The following is a 21,664-nucleotide window of genomic DNA, read 5'->3' on the forward strand; positions in this document are numbered from 1 at the left end:
GGCTAGTTTGCCTTCATCAGAGGGATATCTCAGGTTGTTTCCAGGTTGCTTACTAGTGGTGGAAAAAGTATTCAGATCCTTTACTTAAGTAAAAGTGCACACTGTAAAAGTCATGTTAGTTAAGTAAAAGTATGTGTCATCAGAAAAATGTACTTAAAGTATTAAAAGTAAAAGTAATCAATGCAGAAAAATCCTCACATTGTAGAAACTGAAAACGATCAAAACAGTTCTGTCAAAAAAGTGTTTTCATTTCCGCTGGACTTGTAGCCCTGTATATAGTTGGGTAGGTTAATTTGTAATAAAACATTGCATTTTATAAACTACATGTGTTTTGTGTACAAAAATCTTAATTTGTGAAGTGACTAGGAATTTAAACTGTCAGATTAATTTAGTGGATTAAAAAGTACAATATTTCTCTCTGAAATGTAGTGGAGTAGAAGTAGAAAGTGGCATAAAAGAAAAGACTCAAGTAAAGTACAAGTAACTTAAGTACAGTACTTGAGTAAATGTACTTAGTTACAATCCACCACTGTTGCTTACTACAGTCAGCTGATCAGTTATATGCCTTGCAGTTGACTGTTGATACTCAACCCGTTCTCACTCGTAAAATACGGACGTTTGGACAGTGGCTGTCACCGTCTGAAGCGACGCAAAAAGCGTCCTTCAGCGTGTTTGTAGAGCGCACCAGGGAGAGCAGTAGCTATACGGGGTTTGAAGATGATGTAGCACTAAGAGCGACTACTGTAGCGAGTAGTATGAAAGCCCGAAAATCCGCATAGGGAGGTTGGTTGGGGTGGTGGATGGGTCAAACAACACAGGACTGTCACCCAGGGGATCGCGTCCCGCGTGTCACGTTTCCTAAACCCATCCGTCACTTTCTTCTTTTCCTGAACCCAACCGTCCCGTTCTTCCCGCGTGTCATGGAAACGTAAGCCCACCCACAACCTTTTCCTTAACCTAACTGCGTCAAAAGTGACGCCAATAGTCCCGACCAAGGGCGTTTAGATAAAGCGCATTTAGATATGACGCTAAAGGAGACTTTTATCGTCAATAACAATGCCAAATGCACCTGACCAAGCGTCCGTATTTTACGCGATGGGAGTGAGAATCTGTTGTGATACTAAATATACACAACAACCAATACCATCATTTTTAAAATAGTTTTAAGATAGTTTTACTAAAATACAATGTTTACTTTTAGTGGATATAGAAATTCACAAGGGAAATATAAACAAAGCCTACAATATTACAGCCAACCTTTTGCTGCTGCTTTGTATTGAAAAATTAACATTAACATTTTTTTACTTGTTGCAATAATTAGCCTAAATTGTATTTTGCTTGCTTCCATGAAACTCATACTGGTCTGTATTCTCAAAACTAGAAAGTGATCAAATCTTATCAGAAAAAAATCATAAATTATATAAAGTGGATGGCTTTCGAAAATAGAAATTGTCAAATAAATGTTCAGTTTCCGTTCAAATATGCTCCTTTGACAGGCTGACACATTTTTATTTCAAATATTCATACGCACCCACTACAAAAAGGAAAACTGAAATATGTCCTCCCTGAAAACTATAGCATCGTATGTTCCCTCAGTGTTAAAAAACAGCACCTATGTGTAAAACTCAAGGATTTTGCAACACCTGGGTGAGATGAGGTAGATTTTATTTTTCACTGAAAACACTGCTGTGTGGAAAGGTTTTTGACTCCCCCGGTACAACTGTGCTGCAGATACAATGTTTCATTTAGACTCCCATCCTCATAAAGGAAATGGCTGTGACTAGTGAGTCTCAACATCATATTTGACAAGAATGAGCTGTATTGGCTGAGAGAATAACTTAAGAAGTGAAGCATACAGAAGCAACGAGCAGGAGAGAGACATCAGCCCTCTCTTCTATTTCCTTGTGTCAGCTAATATAAATCTCTCATTCATTATTGATGTGAGAGAGCCATGAATGCCTCTGCTTTTCATACTCCAAGGCAAAAACTAGGCTAACAGATGTCAGGCATCTTTGCCCGGAGCTGATATTGTCCAATGCAGGCAGTTTTCAAACCTTTTAAAGAAATTACATTACCATTGTTTTTGTCTCAGTGTGCCAAAACAGTTTGGGATGGCTCATTGAAGTTAAAGTTTTTCCTCATTACTGTGAATGTATTTCATTGACTTTATTTTTTACTGCCCTCTCTCAGCTCGACTGTTTCAGAGAGTTTAATAATTTTCATTCTGCTGATGAAATCAACAAGAAAAGGAAGAATTCCAAAATCTCGACGCTTTCAAAAAGACCTCTCCACAAACAATGGTCCATTTACAGTCTCTATGGTGTTGGCAGCATGGCTCCTATGACGGATTGAGTTCCTTTTTTATCTATTCATGTGTGCTGGCACTCCATGCTGCTATGATTGCAAACTGGAACTCTAATTAGCCTTTTTATGTCCTGCCATAAACCATTTATCACCATTACCAATCTGAATGAGCACCTTTGGATGGCATGGTCACATTTGTTTCGACCTACATTCTAGACCTACAGTCTAGCTTATATCTGTTATTTATATCCTGCTATACCTCACCATTAGAAAACTGACGGCAAGATGTGTATGGTGTCACGTGCATTTGAAAACATTGCTCTATAGTGATACTAGCAGTCAGGGTTGTACAGTATTAAAGGGTTTCTTGGATTTCTCATCTGTTATGGTTAGATAAATGATGCTGGGAGTTGTAGGTGGCCTTTGATCCTGACCCATGGCCATAACAAAGCATTTCTCTGACCTCATTGATCTGCTTCTCTGTTTTTATTAATAGTTGGACAACCTGGATGAGCAGGCTGCACAGATCAGAAGAGAACTTGACGGTCGTCTTCAGATGGCGGACCAGATTGCCAGGGTGAGTCAGACTCTGCGGGGGACTCTTGAATATGCTTTGTTATATAGTTAATGTTACTACGATGGTGTAACTTGTGTAAAGATCACAGTGGGAGCTTCCACCCACAGGTGAAAAGATCATACAATTTCAAAGAATGTACATTTACAAATTTTACTATATTTCTTTCATATCCCCTGTCTGAAAAAGAGACACCTACACTAATCTTGCTTTTATGTTTTCAGCATTTTGGAAACTCCAACATTACACTCATTGTTAATTGTCATCAAGACTATGATTGTTTGCTGAGCCTTCTCTGTTTTGTCAATAGGGTGGCAAGTTCCCCAAATTTGTGTCTAAAGAGATGGAGGCCATGTTCATCGAGGAGCTCAAGTCCTCTGTGAATCAGCTGATGGCCAATCTGGAGAGCATGCCCGTGTCCAAGGGAGGGGAGTTCAAACTCCAGAAGATGAAACGGGGACACAATACCTCCATCATCGACATGGGCCAGGAGGACGAGAACACGCTTTCCAAGTCTGATGTGGTTCTGTCCTTTACTTTGGAGGTACAGTGCATTAAGAATGAGATTAGATATAATGAAATGTATGTGATAACTCACAAAGTTTTGATCATTTTGACATATATCTCTGGATTTCCAACCATAGCCAAATGGAGCGAACATTATTTCATTAGAATATCTAAACTCAATGAAAAACGAAAAACTACATCTGCCTAAACCAGATCTCATAAATCAGAGCTTTCGTCGACTACTTGTCTGCTCAAGACTAAGTATAGAAACAGACCTGGTTAGTGGGTTTAACAGACGCTATGTGAAGAACAGACTGACACGCACACACGTACGCACGCACACACACACACACACACACACACACACACACAAACCCTTTTACCTGCTCCTCAATGGGGTACGTGACTCATCTTGTTATCAGCTTGTCTGAGATGAGCTATCACCACAGATCAGGGAGCAATCACACCTCATTCCTTATAATGCAGTGCTATTTCAGTGAGTGAGTAATAAGTAAGTACATAATGTGCAAAGAATGTGACAATGGTTTTGTCTGTTCCATCACACGGAAGTGGGCACACCTTTATGGAATTTGAATGCTGAAATGACTTGCACAATAGCAGCAATTAGCTGTTTGAAATCCCTCAGCAACTAACTGGGAAATCTTTAGATAATCTAGTTAAAATCAGCTGCAATACAATCCTTTAGCAACTTTGATCCCTGTGACTAAAAACATGGAAATATTAGTATTATCGTGATGTTGAGTGATTATTTGTTTACAATACTTTAGAGAGTTAATCATTGAAAGGCTATTTCTATCATGTTATAAATGCAGCAGTTTATTTTTCAATGAGCTATAAATTATTATGTTTCTGTTTCAAGAGCTGAATCACTCTCGTCTACAACCTTCACTGAGGTGTCTATGCTTCCTAGGTGGTGATCATGGAAGTGCAGGGGCTGAAGTCTCTGGCTCCAAACAGGATTGTCTACTGCACCATGGAGGTGGAAGGAGGCGAGAAACTCCAGACCGACCAAGCAGAAGCATCCAAGCCCACGTAAGGGCCCAAGCATGCATGTGCACACATTCATGCACATTTGTTTTCATAAAACGTATCAAAATCAAATGCATCAGCTGTCTACTATTGATTGATTAATCACTGCAGTTTTATATAGATGAGCCAACAACTGTTTTGAGTGTTGTTATTAAAGGTCCCATGACATGCTACTTTTTGGATGCTTTTATATAGGCCTTAGTGGTCCCCTAATACTGTATCTGAAGTCTCTTTCCCAAAATTCAGCCTTGGTGCAGAATTACAGCCACTAGAGCCAGTCCCACAATGAGCTTTCCTTAGTATGTGCCTTTTCTGTGTCTGTAGCTTTAAATGCTATTGAGGAGGAGAGGGGGGGGGGGGGGGGGGAGGGTGTGGGTGTGGCCTTGACCAACTGCCACTTTGCTTGTTTGCAAGCCATGATGTCTCTCTCTTTCTCATGGGCGGGCCAAATTCTTTGGGCGGGCAAAGCAGAGAAAGGGGAGGTAACCTTTCTCCTTATGACCTCACAAGGAGCAAGATTCCAGATTGGCCCATCTGAGCTTTCATTTTCTCAAAGGCAGAGCAGGATACCCAGGGCTCGGTTTACACCTATCGCCATTTCTAACCAATGGGGGACCATAGGCAGCCTGGGGAAACTCATATTAATGTTATCATAAAGTGAAATTTTCATGCCATAGGACCTTAACATTTAGAGTCACTAGGAAAAACATAAACAAAACAAAAACAATCACCCAAATGTATCCATGTCTATGTATGATGGTGATAATATCCATTTATGTTTGTGTTTGGCAGCCATGGTTTAACAGTTTTGAATCAAATTAAATTCTGTTGTTCAGACATCAATGCTATTGATTTTACAAATAGGATCTTTAAAAGATGAAAGGGACAATATTACTGGGTATTGCCATCAGCTGAACTTTAGCGTCCGGTATCAGGTATGAGGTATTGTAAACAAGTTTGCAATCTCAGTATAAAAAAAGGTCCTTAAAAGGTCACATTTGCTGTATCTTAATTATTTTGTGTGCAGGCAAAGTCTGACCTTGACTGTATCAGAATATATTTGCTATATATTTTTTACATCACATACTTATCCACATCCAGTGATTCCACTACTAGCAGTAACTTAGAAGTTCTTTTTAATTTAGTACATCCAAAAAGAAAATGCAATTTCAATTATCTTTCCAATAACTATACACTGTTCAATTTAAACTTGAACTGTTGAGATTCTGCCCCATTCTATTATTGATCTGCCCCATTCCTTTATTGATCTTTGGTGCCTCCTGTGAATTGCTTTAGATGCCCTGAGTGAAATCCACTTGCAAGAAAATAGAGCAAACCTATGTTGCCAAACCGCATCTCAGTGGGTTCTTTGTTGTTCTTTGTACTTCCAGTGCTCTGGCTTGTGTTCTTCGATGCATCATTCACTCTCGACTTTGCACTTTGCATTTTGAGACACTGCATTTAAAAAGAAATGGGACTGTGCAGTTGAGCAAAACTTCAATTTACTCCTTTTTTCTTTAAAATGTATCAATTATTTGGTCCAGAGTTCTTGTAGTTACACCTTTACTTGAACCTGCGCTCACTGAAATGTAGGTACCAAATTTTCATTAAACCTACATTTCATATACATATATATATATATATATATATATATATATATATATATATATATATATATATATATATATATATACCTTTCTTTTGCTATCTAATTAACCAGTATTGCACAGCGCAAGACACAAGAGAAAAGGTCCATGAAACATTCATGCAAATATGAGCTATTTTAAGGCCCACAAGTCTTCCTCTGATCTCCGTAATTCAAGAGCCATTTTATGAAGAGAGTATAAAAGAGATGGAGGAACATGAATGAGAGAGGTGATTAGAGGAGAACAAGGTGATGGTAGTGTGTGTGTGTGTGTGTGTGTGTGTGTGTGTGTGTGTGTGTGTGTGTGTGTGTGTGTGCGTGTGTGTTGTGTGTGTGTGTGTGTGTGTGTGCGTGCGTGCATGGGTATGTATGTACTGTACACACAGAAAAAGCACACAGAAAAACTAGGGCTGTCAAAATAACGCGTTAATTTCGATTAATTAATCTGTGAAAAAATAACGCGTTAAAAAAAATAACGCAGATTAATCTATTCCATATTGATGTTTGACCCGGAGCTGTTCTAGCCACCATTAGACTGTAAAATGAAGGAGAGAGACAAGAATGTGCTGCCTGGATCATTAATTGGAACATTTACTTGTAAAAATCTTCTTCCTGCCAACCCTGGCTACCGAAATCTGGTGCCACTGATATGTCGGCGCTTCTCTCTGTTGCTCCAGACGATACAGGTAACACAAACACCGCTGCACGTGACGCTAGTTAACACTATACTCGACAGCAGCTAACGTTAGCCTACCACTAGCTAGTTAACACTATACTCTACAGCAGCTAACGTTAGCCTACCGCTAGCTAGTAGCTGGATTAAACACGGTTGAAATGCCGAAAGCTAACGTTAAACGGTGTAAAGTTTGTCTGTATTTTACTGTAGAGGATTCAACACTGGTATGTAACAATCTGCCGCTGCCGTCTGAGAAACAACACAGACGGTGCGTTCAATGAAACTGGTAAACTACAGCCTCATGGTGCATTTGAAGTTATTGTAAATGTCCTTTTCCCATCTCATGGTTGTTTTTGTCGTTCAACAGCAATTTACTAGTGAAATAAGTTATTGTTATTGTTATACATTATTATTAAATCATTTAATTTTGACCTTTTTTTACTTTCTTAAAAAGTATCGGTTCAAGCACCGTTAATTATGTATGCGATTAATTTAATTAATTAATTCCTTAGATTACATTTTTTAATCGATTGACAGCCCTAAGAAAAACACATGAAGTACATATATTAATGTACTACTGCAGGTTTTGCATACAGTTATTGCTTTGTTCGGTAATTGTGTGCTCAGGCTGGCATTGAACTTACTGTTGTGATCTTACACTTTACTTTGATAAATTAAGTAAGAGGTTGATATTCTTAATATTGCCACAATGATACTTTTCTGTTATTATCTTGTAATTCTGCAATTAATTTATTTTTCACTTGACCCACTTGAGCACACAGAGTAATGTATATTTTATGAGATGTACGAGCACAGCACTGTCACATCTATTAATAGACCTTAGATTGATCCACAAGGTCACCTTCATGCCAGCACAATGCTTCCATCTGAAATCAACACAGCTCACCACTACTACCTCACCGCCAGTCAGCAGCTTCTCTGCTCTGCGCACGCTGGGGCCGCAGTGTCGTTGTGTACAATTAGTTGCAATTCATTAGGAATGTTAGAAATGGTTACAGAGAAACCAGCTTTCCAAGGTTGGAAATTGACACCATGTCCTATATACCCTGCTACAGAGAGAGAATTCAGGCATTTATATTATGTTGATGTATGGCCGCACAAGGCAGAATAACATGTTGGCAGCCCCAGATCGCAGAGAGAAGAAACAAAAGCCCATGCAGTATATGTTGTGCAAAACTATTACAATAAACTGCATTTTCACTGTTTTTTGTTTTGTTTAATCCGTTTGGGCTTCTCATGAAGGCGAGGCTGGTGATGAGGTTTAGTCATTATTGGTGGTTTACTCGTAATGGATTTTTTTGAGTATCTTAAGACAATATTCACATGCCTAAATGTACATTGAAAGCATTGTTGGTTGCTTTAATCATTTCTTTCTGTCCATACTAGCCACAACGTGATCCCTTCTTTTAAATGGAATTTCAATGGAAGAGATAGGGGGGCATTACATTAAAATTGCTTTGACATGGGCATGTAAGTTAAAGCAGACTTGAAAATATTTGAACATATTTTAGTTATTTTTTTGACTGATAACTTAATTACAGTGTTGGGGTCAGATATTGAACTTCTTCCTTTCTGTGTGGAGTTCAGGTCTCCCAATGTTTCTTTCCCAGGTATAAAGACATAGAGGTCAGCTGGACTGGAGACTCCTAACTGCCTCTCAGTGTGACTATGCGCTTGACTGTGTTCCATGTAGGGTGGTATGGGAAACTAAACTATAACTTTTATTATTTTTGTTTTAGTCTTTAATCTGCTTTTGTATGTTATTAAAGTGCTCATTTTATGCTTTTTGGCTTTTCCCCTTCCATTTATTGTGTTATATTTGTTTTGTTGTGCATGTAATAGGTTTACAAAGTGAAAAAGCCCAGAGTCCACCCCAAAGGGAGTTAGCATCTCCCACAGAAAACACAAACTGCTCGAAACAACTCTATTGTAGTCCATCCCTTACTTCCGGTGCAAATGAGCGTCATTTTGCGTCACTTTAAAACACACATTGTAATTCTCGTCTAGCTGCTTGTGTGACACGCCCTCATATTAAGCTAGTTAGAGTGGAGGCCCGGAGAGTTCAGATAGTTGTATCGCCATGTCCAGGAGACAGTGCAGAATTAAAGCGTTACGTATGAAAGATTAATTTGTTAACATTTAAATTATTTACCACTCTGAAACGTCTTGCTGCAGTCTAGGTTGCGAAGCTGGTTCAGGTTGTTCTGCCTGTGTTTCAGGGTCAGACTCAAGTTTCGAACATGTGTGGCTGAGCTAAAGCCACTGATACTGGCTGAGGCAGGTTTGTTTTGGATCACACTAGCTTGCTTGTCAGGGCCCGCCCTACTCTGCTTCTGACTGGCTAGTAGTCCTTACCTAGATACTGCGCATGTGCGACTCCCAACTAAAATGGAATAGAAGTGAGCTGCCTCACTCTGTAGCTAAAACAGAGAGCTCAACACACAGGGTGAAAAAAGGAGCTGCAGCAATGTGCAGTACAACAAAAATATGGTGTTTTTTGAAAATTTAAACCATGTAAACCTATTCTGGTATAACCTCTAAATATAATTTTGAAACTGAAAATGAGCATAATATGAGGTCTTTAATATATTTAACTTTCTCACTTACCTCTGTGTTTAAAAGACACTCTACAAATATTTTGTCCTGCTTTTGAGACATGCCTGTGATAAGGTTTTAAATAAATACAATACACTTGACAGCAGAAGTTAATTTTAGCCAGTCGGTGGCATCTCTCTGCTGCTCTCGGGTTCAGACCCACGAAAGAGTGTTGGCTGATAAGATGGGTGTTTTGTTATATAAAAATCTTGCCAAGTGCTTTGTGATGTCTGGTATATAAATAGCAGGAATGCATTTAGAACAAGTGACAAAAAGACGGAGGAATAAAGTGTGTGTATGTTATCTTCTGTGGTTTTATCCTGACTTTGACATACTGTAGATCTGTGTGACTCTGCAATACTTCTTTTATAAATTACTTTGGCCCCCCATCTTCTTTCTTCTTTGATAAAAAGAACAGACAGATACTGTGGCGTGTGTGTGTGTGTGTGTGTGTGTAAACAATCTAATTTTGTTAAAGCTATAGTGCGCAACTATGGCCATAGCCAAATGAGTTGATACAAAGCTAATTAAGCCTATCAGCTCAACAAAACTCTCTCTGTATTTCTCAGTATGGCTTTCTTTACAAAATGGTTCAGTCCGGCGACATTCGTGCGCTGAAGCTCGAGTGAAAAAATTACCTCTTCTGAAGAGTCCATCATGTTTTTTTAAACCTTCCGTGTCCTCCCTGCTACAAGCAACTTCGTGGAGGAGGGGTGGGCTTGGTGCGCATTCACCGAAGGCTTGCATCATGTGGACGCAACGACAGTGTTGTTGTCATTACTTGGAATTCCTCAGACAGAAACTACGCACTATAGCTTTAAGTTTCCCCTCTGTATACTGCACTCCTTGTGGTCCTAAAACTGTCAACTCCTTGTTCAAGGCTGTGTTGAAGTGAAGACATAAAGGATCTCAAAACTGATTTTGTCTCTTTGATTGCTGTATAATTTGTTTATATGTTATTGTTTACTGATTTTATTCAATGTGATTTAAGTTGGAAAATGTTGAAAAAGAAGTGAAGTCTTTTTTCCGCACTTTTATTGACAAGTAAAAGTGATTCAATGAGTGCTCAAGATGAAGTCATTGTGTGGGATCACTAAGCTACCATGCTGTCATGGAAGCTAACCTCTGGAGTGTCTTTTGTTGTGTCTTTCAGCTGGGGGACCCAAGGGGACTTCACCACCACACACCCTCTGCCTGCTGTCAAGGTGAAACTGTTTACAGAGAGCACAGGGGTGCTGGCACTGGAGGACAAAGAACTGGGCAGGGTAACACGTCTATTTGTTTTATTTTTACCAACACAGAAATGCTCTGATTTCAACACATCCACGAATCCTGTAATCAGGAGTCGCTTGTTGCATAAATGAACACCAAACTAACAAATACATAAACGATCAGTCCGTAACTCTGTGACATTCCGATTTCAACGGAGCCTCCAGTGTACTGACACTTGAATGTGATTCAGACATGACCTTTTGATTGTTTTGCAAGTTAAACATGAGGTTGTCAAAACTAGACCATGTTTTTGCACAAACAAAAGCGCAGCTCTGGACACGATGCAATTTTATTTGAGCATTTTTGCAAGTACTGGAATAGGGAATAACACACTCATTTTAGTAATTTTACATTACACTTGTGTTTAAATTATTGGACTAAATTGCCGCAGTTCTTCTCTCATAAGATAGAAGTAGAGAGACGAAAACTTTTCCCATTTTTAACATCAGATTTCCAATCTTTAATCCTTAATGACTCAAATGTAGAGAGAATAGACACATTTATCAGTTCTCCACCATGCCCTTTCCTGAGCTGTAAATGTGTGAGGTTACTGTGATAAATGGTTAAGGATAGTGGTGTTGCTGGTTTGCGTTTAGGCAGTAACGCCTCAGACATCCCTGTACTGGCGGTGACCTTGGCTGTGACAAGGCTCTTTGATCTCCCGCTGCAGCAGAGTTGGCAGGAAGGCAGGCTTCCTCAAAGCTCTTTAACTCAGCAAAGAGATATTAGGCCTCCTCTTCGGGGAGGCAGAGCAAAGCGCTGTGCTATTTCTCTAACCTGACTCACTTTATTCTTTCAAGAAATATGAAACACAGTCACACATAATCACCAGTCCTTGCAAAACACACTGATTGGTGCTGCTGAATGTTGCACAGGATGAGATCAAAGATTCACCTCCTGGATATAAACGCTGATAATTATGGAGTCTTACTTTCTGCTGTCTTTTTTGTTTTGAGTGCAGGTTGTCCTCCACCCAACTCCAAACAGTCCCAAGCAGTCAGAGCTCCATAAGATGACCGTGACCAAGGCGTGCCCTGACCAAGATCTGAGGATCAAACTGGCCATACGTATGGACAAACCACAGAACATGAAACACTGCGGGTAAGAGATGCGCTCCCAAGTAAGCCATGTAGTGACATTCCTGTGTGCCTTTCATTTTCCATGTTTTTCTCATAGAACTCCATCCCTCTCAGCTCCTTGGCCTCATTACTAGTCACGTACCATGGAAAAATACTGTGAAGTGCACTACTCCCCCTGGTGGATGTTAGTGTGTAGTTTAGATTTATTTTTTATTAGAAGTTGCCAAATATAAACTCAAAATATTGAAGACAACACTAATTATTTTTCCTCTATGAAACTATTTGTTATGTCAAATATAATTAACTGTTTCTGGACACCAATCAGTGTTTGTTTTTGTTATGACGTGTACTGGGTTTTGTCTCCTTGTGTGTGGACAATGTTTTGACAGGTATCTGTGGGCTTTTGGAAAGAATGTTTGGAAGCGCTGGAAGAAGCGTTTCTTTGTCCTTGTACAGGTGGGCAATAGTAAAAATGTACAGTGTTGAGGTCATTTCTGTTGATGTTTTGAGCCCATCAGTCAGTTTTGTTTTTTTTTTGTTTTTTTTATTTCTTACTACTGAGTCACAATATTGAGTGCATAAAATTTATATTTGCAAGCACTGCCTGTATTGGTTTTGTTTACATTACAGTGAAATGCAAGAAAAGAGGACATGAATTTTGTCATTACAATAATTGACTGTTACATTAAATTTAATTACTCAAGGACAGTACAGAATTCAATAACTTAGCTCTTCCGTGGCTGGTTGAATTGATCGCTCATCCTTTGTGTTGTAGGTGAGTCAGTATACGTTTGCCATGTGCAGCTACAGAGAGAAAAAGTCAGAGCCGCAAGAGCTTCTCCAGCTGGACGGGTATACTGTGGACTACAGTGACCCCCAGCCAGGTGAGACGGCACACCTGTACATGGTGTAACTATACTGTCACGTACACATACACTGTAAAATACTAATTACTTATTCTTTAACGTCCCGTTGTTTCAGGCTTGGATGGTGGCAGGGCTTTCTTCAATGCAGTGAAAGAAGGCGACACTGTAATCTTTGCAAGCGATGATGAGCAGGACCGCATCCTGTGGGTCCAGGCCATGTATCGTGCCACTGGACAGTCCCACAAGCCCGTCCCACCCACTCAGGTCCAGAAACTCAACTCCAAAGGGGGTGCCTCAGCCCAAATGGATGCTCCCATTTCTCAGTTCTGTAAGTAGCCCAGAACACAACATGGTCTCATAAGCAGAAAGCAATTTTCATCTACAATGCAGTGAAAGCTCTAACCCATAACTGTCTCACGCCATGCGCTCCACACTGCAGTCGCAAAACGTGCTGGTAGAACTAACACACAAGCACGCACACACATGCCTTGGTCTCTCACAGATCCCTCCAGCATTGATAGACTTCCACTCATTGTCACCACTCCCACAGTGTTTAAAGGTGCAATTTAATGCTATTCCATAAGTCTGTTCACAAGGAACAACCAACCAGAAAAAGACTTATATGGCGTGCAAACTTTGTATGAAAACTAAATAGGTCACTACACATCCGTTTTGAACATTCAAGCCTGCTGGGGTTGAATCCAGACTGACAGTTCCAGGGAGTGATGCTCTTGTTCGAACCGTAGGGCTGTTTTAATCCAGTCGTATCTCTAGAGGGCAATCGTAAAGGCAACTGTGGTTTCCCAGCTGGTTCTCTTGTCATTGAATGACAGCCAAGCCAGACAACATGTCTTAAGTTTTAACCAATCTGTCACTGTACTTGCACCTTTAAGCAGTCCACAGGTCAGGTAGCAAAGTGAAGGTAAGACTGTCTACAGTAGTGTGGCATCTGTACCAACTTCTGTTGTAACCGTTTCTTGTCCTCCGTCAATAAAAAAGGGAAAAATACATTTTGTAAGTATCACCACAAATTCTGCCAGCAACATTTCTTTTCACACGTTCTGTATATATACTCAAATTGGTTTTGACCTTTGCTGTCAGTCATTTTCTAATTTTAGAGAAATTAGCGAATCTTTGCCCATAACAACACTAATGTAGACCTTTCGGAACTTAATGTCACATACTTTTTAACAATCCACAATAATAGATCCTGCTATTCAGAAAAAAAATCAAGACTTTTTGTGTGCATCTTTTGACTCCATAGTTTAAGAATGATTTATTTTTCAACTTTAATGAAGAAGATTTTTATTTTTCTGAGATTAATTGTAGAAAAAAAAAATTTACACCTAGGGATATAAGCATTATTAATAATAATAATAATAACAATAATATTAACTATAATATTATTATAGATAATAATATTATATTTTTTAAAAGCCCCAAGTTTATTTCACACTCTGTTAATCTTTGGAGTAAAACTATAAATACGTGAATTGGATAAGTTACTCAGAATCCTATCACATAAATTCTATGTTGTTTCTCCATTGGTTTCTTTGTCCAGTATGTGATCGTTCTTGTGGTTAGTTGACTCCTCTGATGCCAACTGTTGCCATTCAAAGCCACCTCACAGTGGCACAGACCTCCTACCCCCTCCCTGAAACATTGTGGTACACCATGCGTACATGTTTCACTCCCTGGTGGTCTTGAATGGCACTGGGACCATAACATACACAGCCCTCCTGACTCTGCTGCAGTGGACTGATCGTAAACAAGAGTCCTATGAAGGTTCTGAGTGTTCTGCAAACATTTTATATAGTTTTTTTCTTCCCCAATCAACCGGTTTCATACTAGAAATTGGTTTAGTGCACATCACATACGTAGGTATTCTTATAAATGTGGACAGGCTTATTGTGTTGGACTTTCTGTATAAAAGACTGTACAAAACAATTTGTAAGGATATCGTAGATGGCTTAAAGGAGTACTCCAGCTATTTAGTGTTGCACTTGCATAATGTAATAAAGGATGTGTGAGAAATATATCCAGTACCTACCTGAAGTTGGCATTAAAACAGATCATTTGATGAGCTTCTACGGGGTCTTTGTTATTATCATACAGTATATTGGTTCCCAAATAGACCTATATGTTGATGTTCGCATATTTATATCAGATTATCAAAAACATTTTTGACTTACTCCATTTTCACACAACAGACAAACGTCACACTGATGTCCAAATGGGATTAAAATCACTGACCAGTGCAGGTAATTTTAAAATCACCTGAGAGAAATGTATCCAGTCTGAATGGGGCTCAAGGCTTAACATTGCTCACCCAGAGCTGTAAAAGACATTGTACCGTTTTAGAGGTAGAGTAGTACTTAACATGACAAGAACATCTTTGCTTAAAATCGGTGGAGTACTCCTTTAAAGTATGTTTTAATTTACTGCTAAAATTGTGACATGTTATCTCACTGTTACAAATGCTTTGACCAATAATGTCACCACTTGATTCATTTCAACCTTTCCAGGACCTTCATAGTCTTTTTTCCTTATAAAAAATAAAGAAAAGCAAAACAAAGAATAAACTGAACTGAACTGAACTGAATTGAAAGACACAGGCATTTTTTGCACATAAAACTGACTGATCTTGGTAGGTGTATGTTTTTGTCAATGTCCCTTTTAAAAGTAAGCCTTCTGTTTGATCTGCAGTAATACAGAGTGACAGTACTTAACGTGTGGCTCTTGACTCCTTAAGTACTTGTCCAGAATCCAAAATAAATAAACTGCAGCAGAGTGATGAGGATCGTAAATTTTCTCTTCCTCTTTCTGTCTCTCTGTCTCTCTCTGTCTCCCTCTTTCTCTCTCTAATATGACTCTCAACATCCGTTGTCAAAGTTCACATATCCTCACATGTACTCACACACCACCGCCCACAAACTCATGTTGGTATAGGTTGTTGTTTTTGAGTTGTGTTTTCTTCTTCATGCTTTGCCTGTACCCTTCTTAAGTAATGCAGCTGATAGGTTAGGGTCTCTCGTGATTGCTCTCCTCCAGCCTTGTTGCTAGTCTTTATGTTATTCTGGTTTGTCCCTTCTTACCCTGCTGTCTTCTAGCTGGACTCAAGGGTAAGTGCTTCCCTGTAGCCGGCACAGCTCAGATAATCCCCGCCGATTATCTGACAAATGCAACGTTCTTTCTCTCTTCTTTCCCCTCTTCTCCTTTTTCACGTCTCGCCTCATGTCTTAGAAATTAGCTGATAACTTTTTTGTTTATTACAACCTCAACTTGAGGATCAAAGCATAAGCATCCATTTGTGCCAGTATAGGATGCATGTATTTTATTCGAAAAGCTTATTATTTCACTCAGTTATGGTTAAAGTTGATATTATAGTTGTTACTGCATAATTGCCTTCTCTCTTTATTCATATTGGTGACTGGATCCCTCAGAGTAAAGCAATATAATGATAAAAATATGACATATTAGAAAAGCAAGTACAAAATTATTATATTATGAGAAAGAGTTCATGTGTAAATGTATTATTAATAATATCAATTTCAAGAGCTGAAAACAAGCTGCTGATTTTTGTATTGCAGTTAGATTAAATAACATATTTTTATATAGATTTATTTAAAGATAGAAGTGTAGATAAAGTGTGAATGATGATGGCAGTCTGTGATGCAGATATTTTTTATAAATATATTTCATGCATGGGTGAAATCTGTTTTGACACGTCTTAAGTGTTTATTATGCTTTACTTCAGAGGGCTCAAATGCTTTTAGATATTTTTCTTTAAACTTTTCTTAATGAGAGTTGGCAAATATGTATGCGGAGTATTCTGAATGCCAAAGAAAAGGAGTAGCTAATGCCGCCCCTTCTTGCGATAAAATACTCCGGAACCCCCCCCCCTTTCCACCTCAGTAGATGGGCCTGTACTGTAGATAGAAGCTAGACCGGTGTGACACCTCCAGAAAGGAGAGATCTCATTTTGATTTCTTTTGACTGCCCTTTGTTTGCCTGAATAGGAGAACACCTGTGTCATGTGTCCATACTTTTGTACAATTACAGGAGTTTTTATCCATTTCCCCCATCTCCCAGAGAATGATACAGTTTTGCCTCTGTCGGCTTCATGCTATTTATCCATGTACTTGCACCAAATTGTATTGCTACCCTATTAGAGTTCTCCGGTAGTGGTATGCCTGTTAGTGTGCTCTAGAGATCATGAATACACTGCCACATATTCAAGTATTGTCAACTTGCAAATGCGTAGAAGAAAAAAAAAATGGAATGCCAAAAAAAGATAAAAATGCAAATTTGAAAATGGGTCTGCAGATGTGCATGACATTTAAAAGCTCAATGAAAAGTCATACTGTTCTCCAGCATGTGATAATTTAGATATATATGCAAAAGTACTAGCCTATTCACTGTGGGAATTTTATTTATGGTTGAAGTCTTTATTATTGTAAGTTATGATGATGTTACTGTAGTATTGAGAGCATTCTGGACTTAAACTCCATTTCCTCATTTAATCCAACCAAAGGAGATATAGCCCACACACTTCTGTTCACTCTTTGGATGTACCTCTCTATCTTAACACTTATCCACAACATCACTCTTTTTTTTAGCTTGGTCCTGAGTGAATCTTCCTCTTGTGGTCATCACTTTCATCCAGCACAACTGTCTTATTGTCCCATTAAAAGGTTGTCTTACTCACAAAATCCTCTTTTATCCTGACACTGTCTCAGCATCCAGCACTGGGTTCACCTCTATTGCCATTTTTCTCAGTGTTTCTAGCCCTCATGTGTTAACTGTCCTACTCTTTTACATTATGAGTTACTTTACCTGTCTTGTCACTCTTCCTCGAACTATCTCTTACTTCCATCGTCCACATTTTTGTCTCACAGGTTTTCCTTCTCAGAGTAGAGTTTAATAACAAGCTAATTTCCTGAAGTGTAACCCTCTGTAGGTTCCTTTTTTTAAATCAAATTTCACTGAATGTTTAACACCTGTATTACACCCTTTCCCGTTACCTCTCACTGACTTGGAGATTGACAGATTTAAGTTCTGCTCTATACGTTGCCCTGGCTCTGCCCAGCCAAGATCAGGCCTCTACTTTCCACCCACACTCCCAAATCATCATCACTCATGTCAGTGTCTCATGGACATGACACCTGTCACTCACACCGATGACATGACTGCATTTCTTATCTATTTTAAATTATCCTCATCCCCATCATTTTGTCTCTGACAGATGTGTTATTTATAGAGTACAAGAAAGTATGGTCAGTTTAGTTAGTAGATGTTATCTGTTATGGTTTAGAGAAGTAAAAAATGTATTATTCCACTATGTTTTAATCACCCATATTTACTGAGTTTCATCATGGTTTCATTAAATTCTTTTTACACACTTTGATGTTACTAATGTTCTTTCTTCATTGAATTTCACAGAGCAGGTTTAGTTTTTTAAAAGTCCTCTTGATGGCAAAAGTTATAAAGCGAATCAAACAATAACAATCTCAGAGTATGACTTCCGATGATCCATAACTGTAGAAGAATCTGCAAATCTTGATTACTTTTTTACAGTTTTTCTTGAATTAGCACTTTATACTGTATCTCTACAGTGTGTTCAGATGAATTTTTCTTTTGCCATATTTCTCTCTTTTTTTATTAGCACACGTCCCAATATTTGTCAGGACCTGAGTGACATTCAACAATCGTGAATGGCAGAATCTATTGAATACATTCAGAAGAATGCATCTAATTCTAAGTAGCACTTTTTGGATATTTAAACATGTATTTGCCCTGCAAAACATCAGGGAATGTGATATACAAAGATTCTTGCATGCACATACAAATAGAAGCACTCATGCCTCTGAGCTCAGCTTCAGATCAATAGAATCTCATCAACCAATACATTAAATCTCTTTACGCTGTCTGACACAATGCAAGTTGACAATGTAAGCTGTAAGTGTTTATAATTTGCCCTTAGAAGTAGCAAAAAAAAAAATCCCTGTTGTTTCTGTGTTGTGACCAAGACTTGCTGTTTGCCTTTTCCTCACTGATGTCTTCTCCTCTGAACCGTATTCTTTTCCCTGTGCCGTTGGCCGGATAGACGCTGACAGAGCTCAGAAACACGGAATGGATGAGTTTATCTCCGCTAACCCCTGTAGCTTTGACCACGCCTCGCTTTTTGAGATGGTGCAGCGCCTCACATTGGATCACAGGCTCAACGACACCTTTTGCTGCTTGGTAAGTGACTTGTGCCCGTTATAACGCCACCACACAATACATGTATGGCAGTGAGCTGATTTTGTTAGTTGATACGCAGTAATGCAATCTCCATCTGTGTTTGCATTGTGCAGGGATGGTTTAGCCCAGGCCAGGTGTTTGTCTTGGATGAGTATTGTGCCAGGAACGGAGTTCGAGGTTGTCACAGACATCTGTGTTACCTGCGTGATCTACTGGAAAGAGCAGAAAGTGGGGTTATTATTGACCCCACTCTTCTTCACTACAGCTTCGCTTTTTGTGCCTCCCATGTCCATGGGAACAGGTGTGCCCTAATCCCTTCTTTGAAAATGTTTTGCTTTGTAAGTGACCTTGTTGAATAGGATTTGAAAGAACATAATAAAAAAAAGATCACAATATAAATTGTATTCCTTTAGGCAAACTGATACAGAGTAGGCGGGCACACTAAATCTCCATAAACACTGGACAAGAACAGAATAGAGAAGTCAGCCTTATCAGAGGCATCCTAGGCATTTTTTGTCTTCCATCTATGTAATTTTGTCATATTTATGTTGGTTTATTTTTATGTTAAATTTTTGTCTCACGTTATGTTGTTAATCCATTGTATATCTCTACACATTTCCTTGTTTTCTACCATTTTTCTTTGTTTTCTTTTCTCTCTGTCCTTTGTTGGCATAGTCTCTTACTGTCATTATTATTCATCCTCCCATGCGTCCGTTAAAGTCAGAGAGGGCAGCAATTACTGGGGGCCGCTGGGCTATGAGGCCCTAATGTCCCCAAAGAGCTTCCAAAGCCCAGATCCTCGCACTGCCTCTAAACAAGCACGCATATTCACGTTTAGAAAGAGAAAGGATTCCAAAATACCACTCTGCCAAGGGCAAAAAAGGTGAGACATTGTCATTTGTTTATGTGTAATAAAGGGAACTCAAGAAACAAATCTCACACAATTTGTCAGTTCCTTGGGAGCTCTAAGCTTTCTGCCGGTGTTTTTTTGCTTTTGCTCCTGTCGGACTCAGATGAGAGGTTGCATAACGTGAACCTCTGCAGGGTTTCAGCTGGGTTAAAGTATGTGGGTGTGATCCTTTATAGGCCAGACGGGCTGAGCACAGTGAAAGTGGATGAGAAGGAGCGCTTTGAAGACATCAAGGAGCGGTTGCGTGTGATATTGGAAAACCAGATTGTAAATTTCAGGTGACTGCCGACTCGCCAACAGCACATAACCACAAAAGTCATAAAACATTATGCCTATCTGTATTTTATCACTGTTATTACATTTTCTGTCTACATCTTCCCTTTTAGATATTGTTTCCCCTTCGGTCGTCCAGAGGGAGCACTGAAGGCCACTTTATCTTTGCTGGAGAGGGTTTGTAAATATATATATTTTTTAAAAGCATTTTATACCCCATGAAACAGCAACTGTGATGTAATAAAAACAGGTTACATACAGTAACTCCTCTTCACTGTGGCCTGTAGGTCCTGATGAAGGACATTGTGACCCCAGTTCCACAAGAAGAAGTTAAAGGAGTGATCCGCAAATGTTTGGAGCAGGCCGCTCAGCTCAACTACGAGCGGATTAAAGAATATGCTACAATCGAAGGTAACCAAAAACACACAACAACATTGCATAATGACATGAAAAGATATGATAAAAAAAAATCATACTGGTCATTAATATGTGAGTGTATGCAATGCAGTCATTTAACCATATATGGTTTCAGACTGAAATGCTCAGCCTGTGGTTGTGTGTGCAAAAAATAGGTAAAGACACTTTTTTCTTTTACACAATGGATTTAACGTATATTCCCAGATGTCCTTTTTCTTACTCCAGTATGCGATTGTCACTGTTATTTATTTATTTTCACATGGTGAAGTCACTTATATGGTATATTTATGTCCATATCCCAAATTATTTGTGACAGTTTGTTGGTCACTTTCTGTCTCTCAGTCCAATAACTCTCTCCTTTGTTTCAGGCCTTCTTTAGCTCTGTGCTGTTCTGTAGATCAAGTTGGCTTTTGTGTAGAGGTGTGTGAGTAAAAATGCATTCAAATCCAAAGCCCTGAAATCTGTTGATGTGCTGATCTCTAATTTTGCCTTGTCCATTCAAGCTATGTAGTATCCCGGCCTCTGACATTTGATGATTGGACTGTGAGTTCAGCTAAACTGAATGTCCTCACTGACTCCCTGCTCCCAGTCGATGCACACTCCTCTTACTGTAGCTCCTATCTCTCTGATTCTTCCAGCTGACTCTGCCCGCCCCCCTTTACTCCCCTGCTTTGAAATACCAGCAGCTCTACTTTCACCTCTATCTTATGTTCTTGCTGAAGACCACTATCTTCCTCTCCCTCCCTGCTCCCTGCTCTGCTTTTTTCTCCTCTCCCAGTCGTGGGCTTTGCCACATTTATCACTTTATTTTACCTCTTGACTATGTGATAAGTGGCTTTTAACCAAAGGAATGCTGGGATTGAACACCTACAAACCAGCATCAGCCACCTGCATGTGCTTTGAGACATAACAACATGGCCTTTCTTTATTGGCATGGATTACATATCAAAAATGACATCAATGGCAAGACATTTTATAATGTCTTATTCTCTCTCGCTGTGTCTTTTCTTCCAGTATTCCCTGTCAAATGCATTGACATGCATTTTGCATATTTACATAGAAAACTCTGATGTTGTTTATGCCTTAAAAGAAATCCTTCAGGGTGCTAAAGATACTAAGGATCCAAACCTTACTATCTTGCCATGTATGTGAATCTACTTTCCACTGTCCTTGTGAGGTGCCTGTTTCGAAATAAACCAAACATTTGACTTTGCCTCCTGGCCAACAGAATG

The 21,664-nt window shown here is 39.2% G+C and overlaps 1 protein-coding gene across 17 annotated transcripts in view; it reads left to right on the plus strand.

Annotated features, from left to right (window-relative positions):
• The window catches only part of cadpsb (Ca2+-dependent activator protein for secretion b), a 66,410-nt gene that overhangs the window by 25,370 nt on the left and 19,376 nt on the right, over positions 1-21,664 (plus strand). For 9 of the 17 annotated variants that reach the window (XM_036002235.1, XM_036002236.1, XM_036002239.1 and 6 more), the window contains exons 4-18: positions 2,801-2,881; positions 3,189-3,422; positions 4,317-4,438; positions 10,526-10,637; positions 11,606-11,745; positions 12,113-12,179; positions 12,499-12,607; positions 12,705-12,917; positions 15,700-15,711; positions 18,696-18,832; positions 18,946-19,133; positions 19,557-19,715; positions 19,919-20,020; positions 20,129-20,192; positions 20,303-20,426. In XM_036002235.1, the coding sequence (XP_035858128.1) occupies positions 2,801-2,881; positions 3,189-3,422; positions 4,317-4,438; positions 10,526-10,637; positions 11,606-11,745; positions 12,113-12,179; positions 12,499-12,607; positions 12,705-12,917; positions 15,700-15,711; positions 18,696-18,832; positions 18,946-19,133; positions 19,557-19,715; positions 19,919-20,020; positions 20,129-20,192; positions 20,303-20,426 (1,864 nt within the window). The remainder of the gene's footprint in view (positions 1-2,800; positions 2,882-3,188; positions 3,423-4,316; positions 4,439-10,525; positions 10,638-11,605; positions 11,746-12,112; positions 12,180-12,498; positions 12,608-12,704; positions 12,918-15,699; positions 15,712-18,695; positions 18,833-18,945; positions 19,134-19,556; positions 19,716-19,918; positions 20,021-20,128; positions 20,193-20,302; positions 20,427-21,664) is intronic. The other 8 variants (XM_036002244.1, XM_031287706.2, XM_031287708.2 and 5 more) reach the window with 3 other exon arrangements.

The sequence above is a fragment of the Sander lucioperca genome, chromosome 6 (assembly GCF_008315115.2).
Source record: "Sander lucioperca isolate FBNREF2018 chromosome 6, SLUC_FBN_1.2, whole genome shotgun sequence".
NCBI classification, from domain to species: Eukaryota; Metazoa; Chordata; class Actinopteri; order Perciformes; family Percidae; genus Sander; species Sander lucioperca.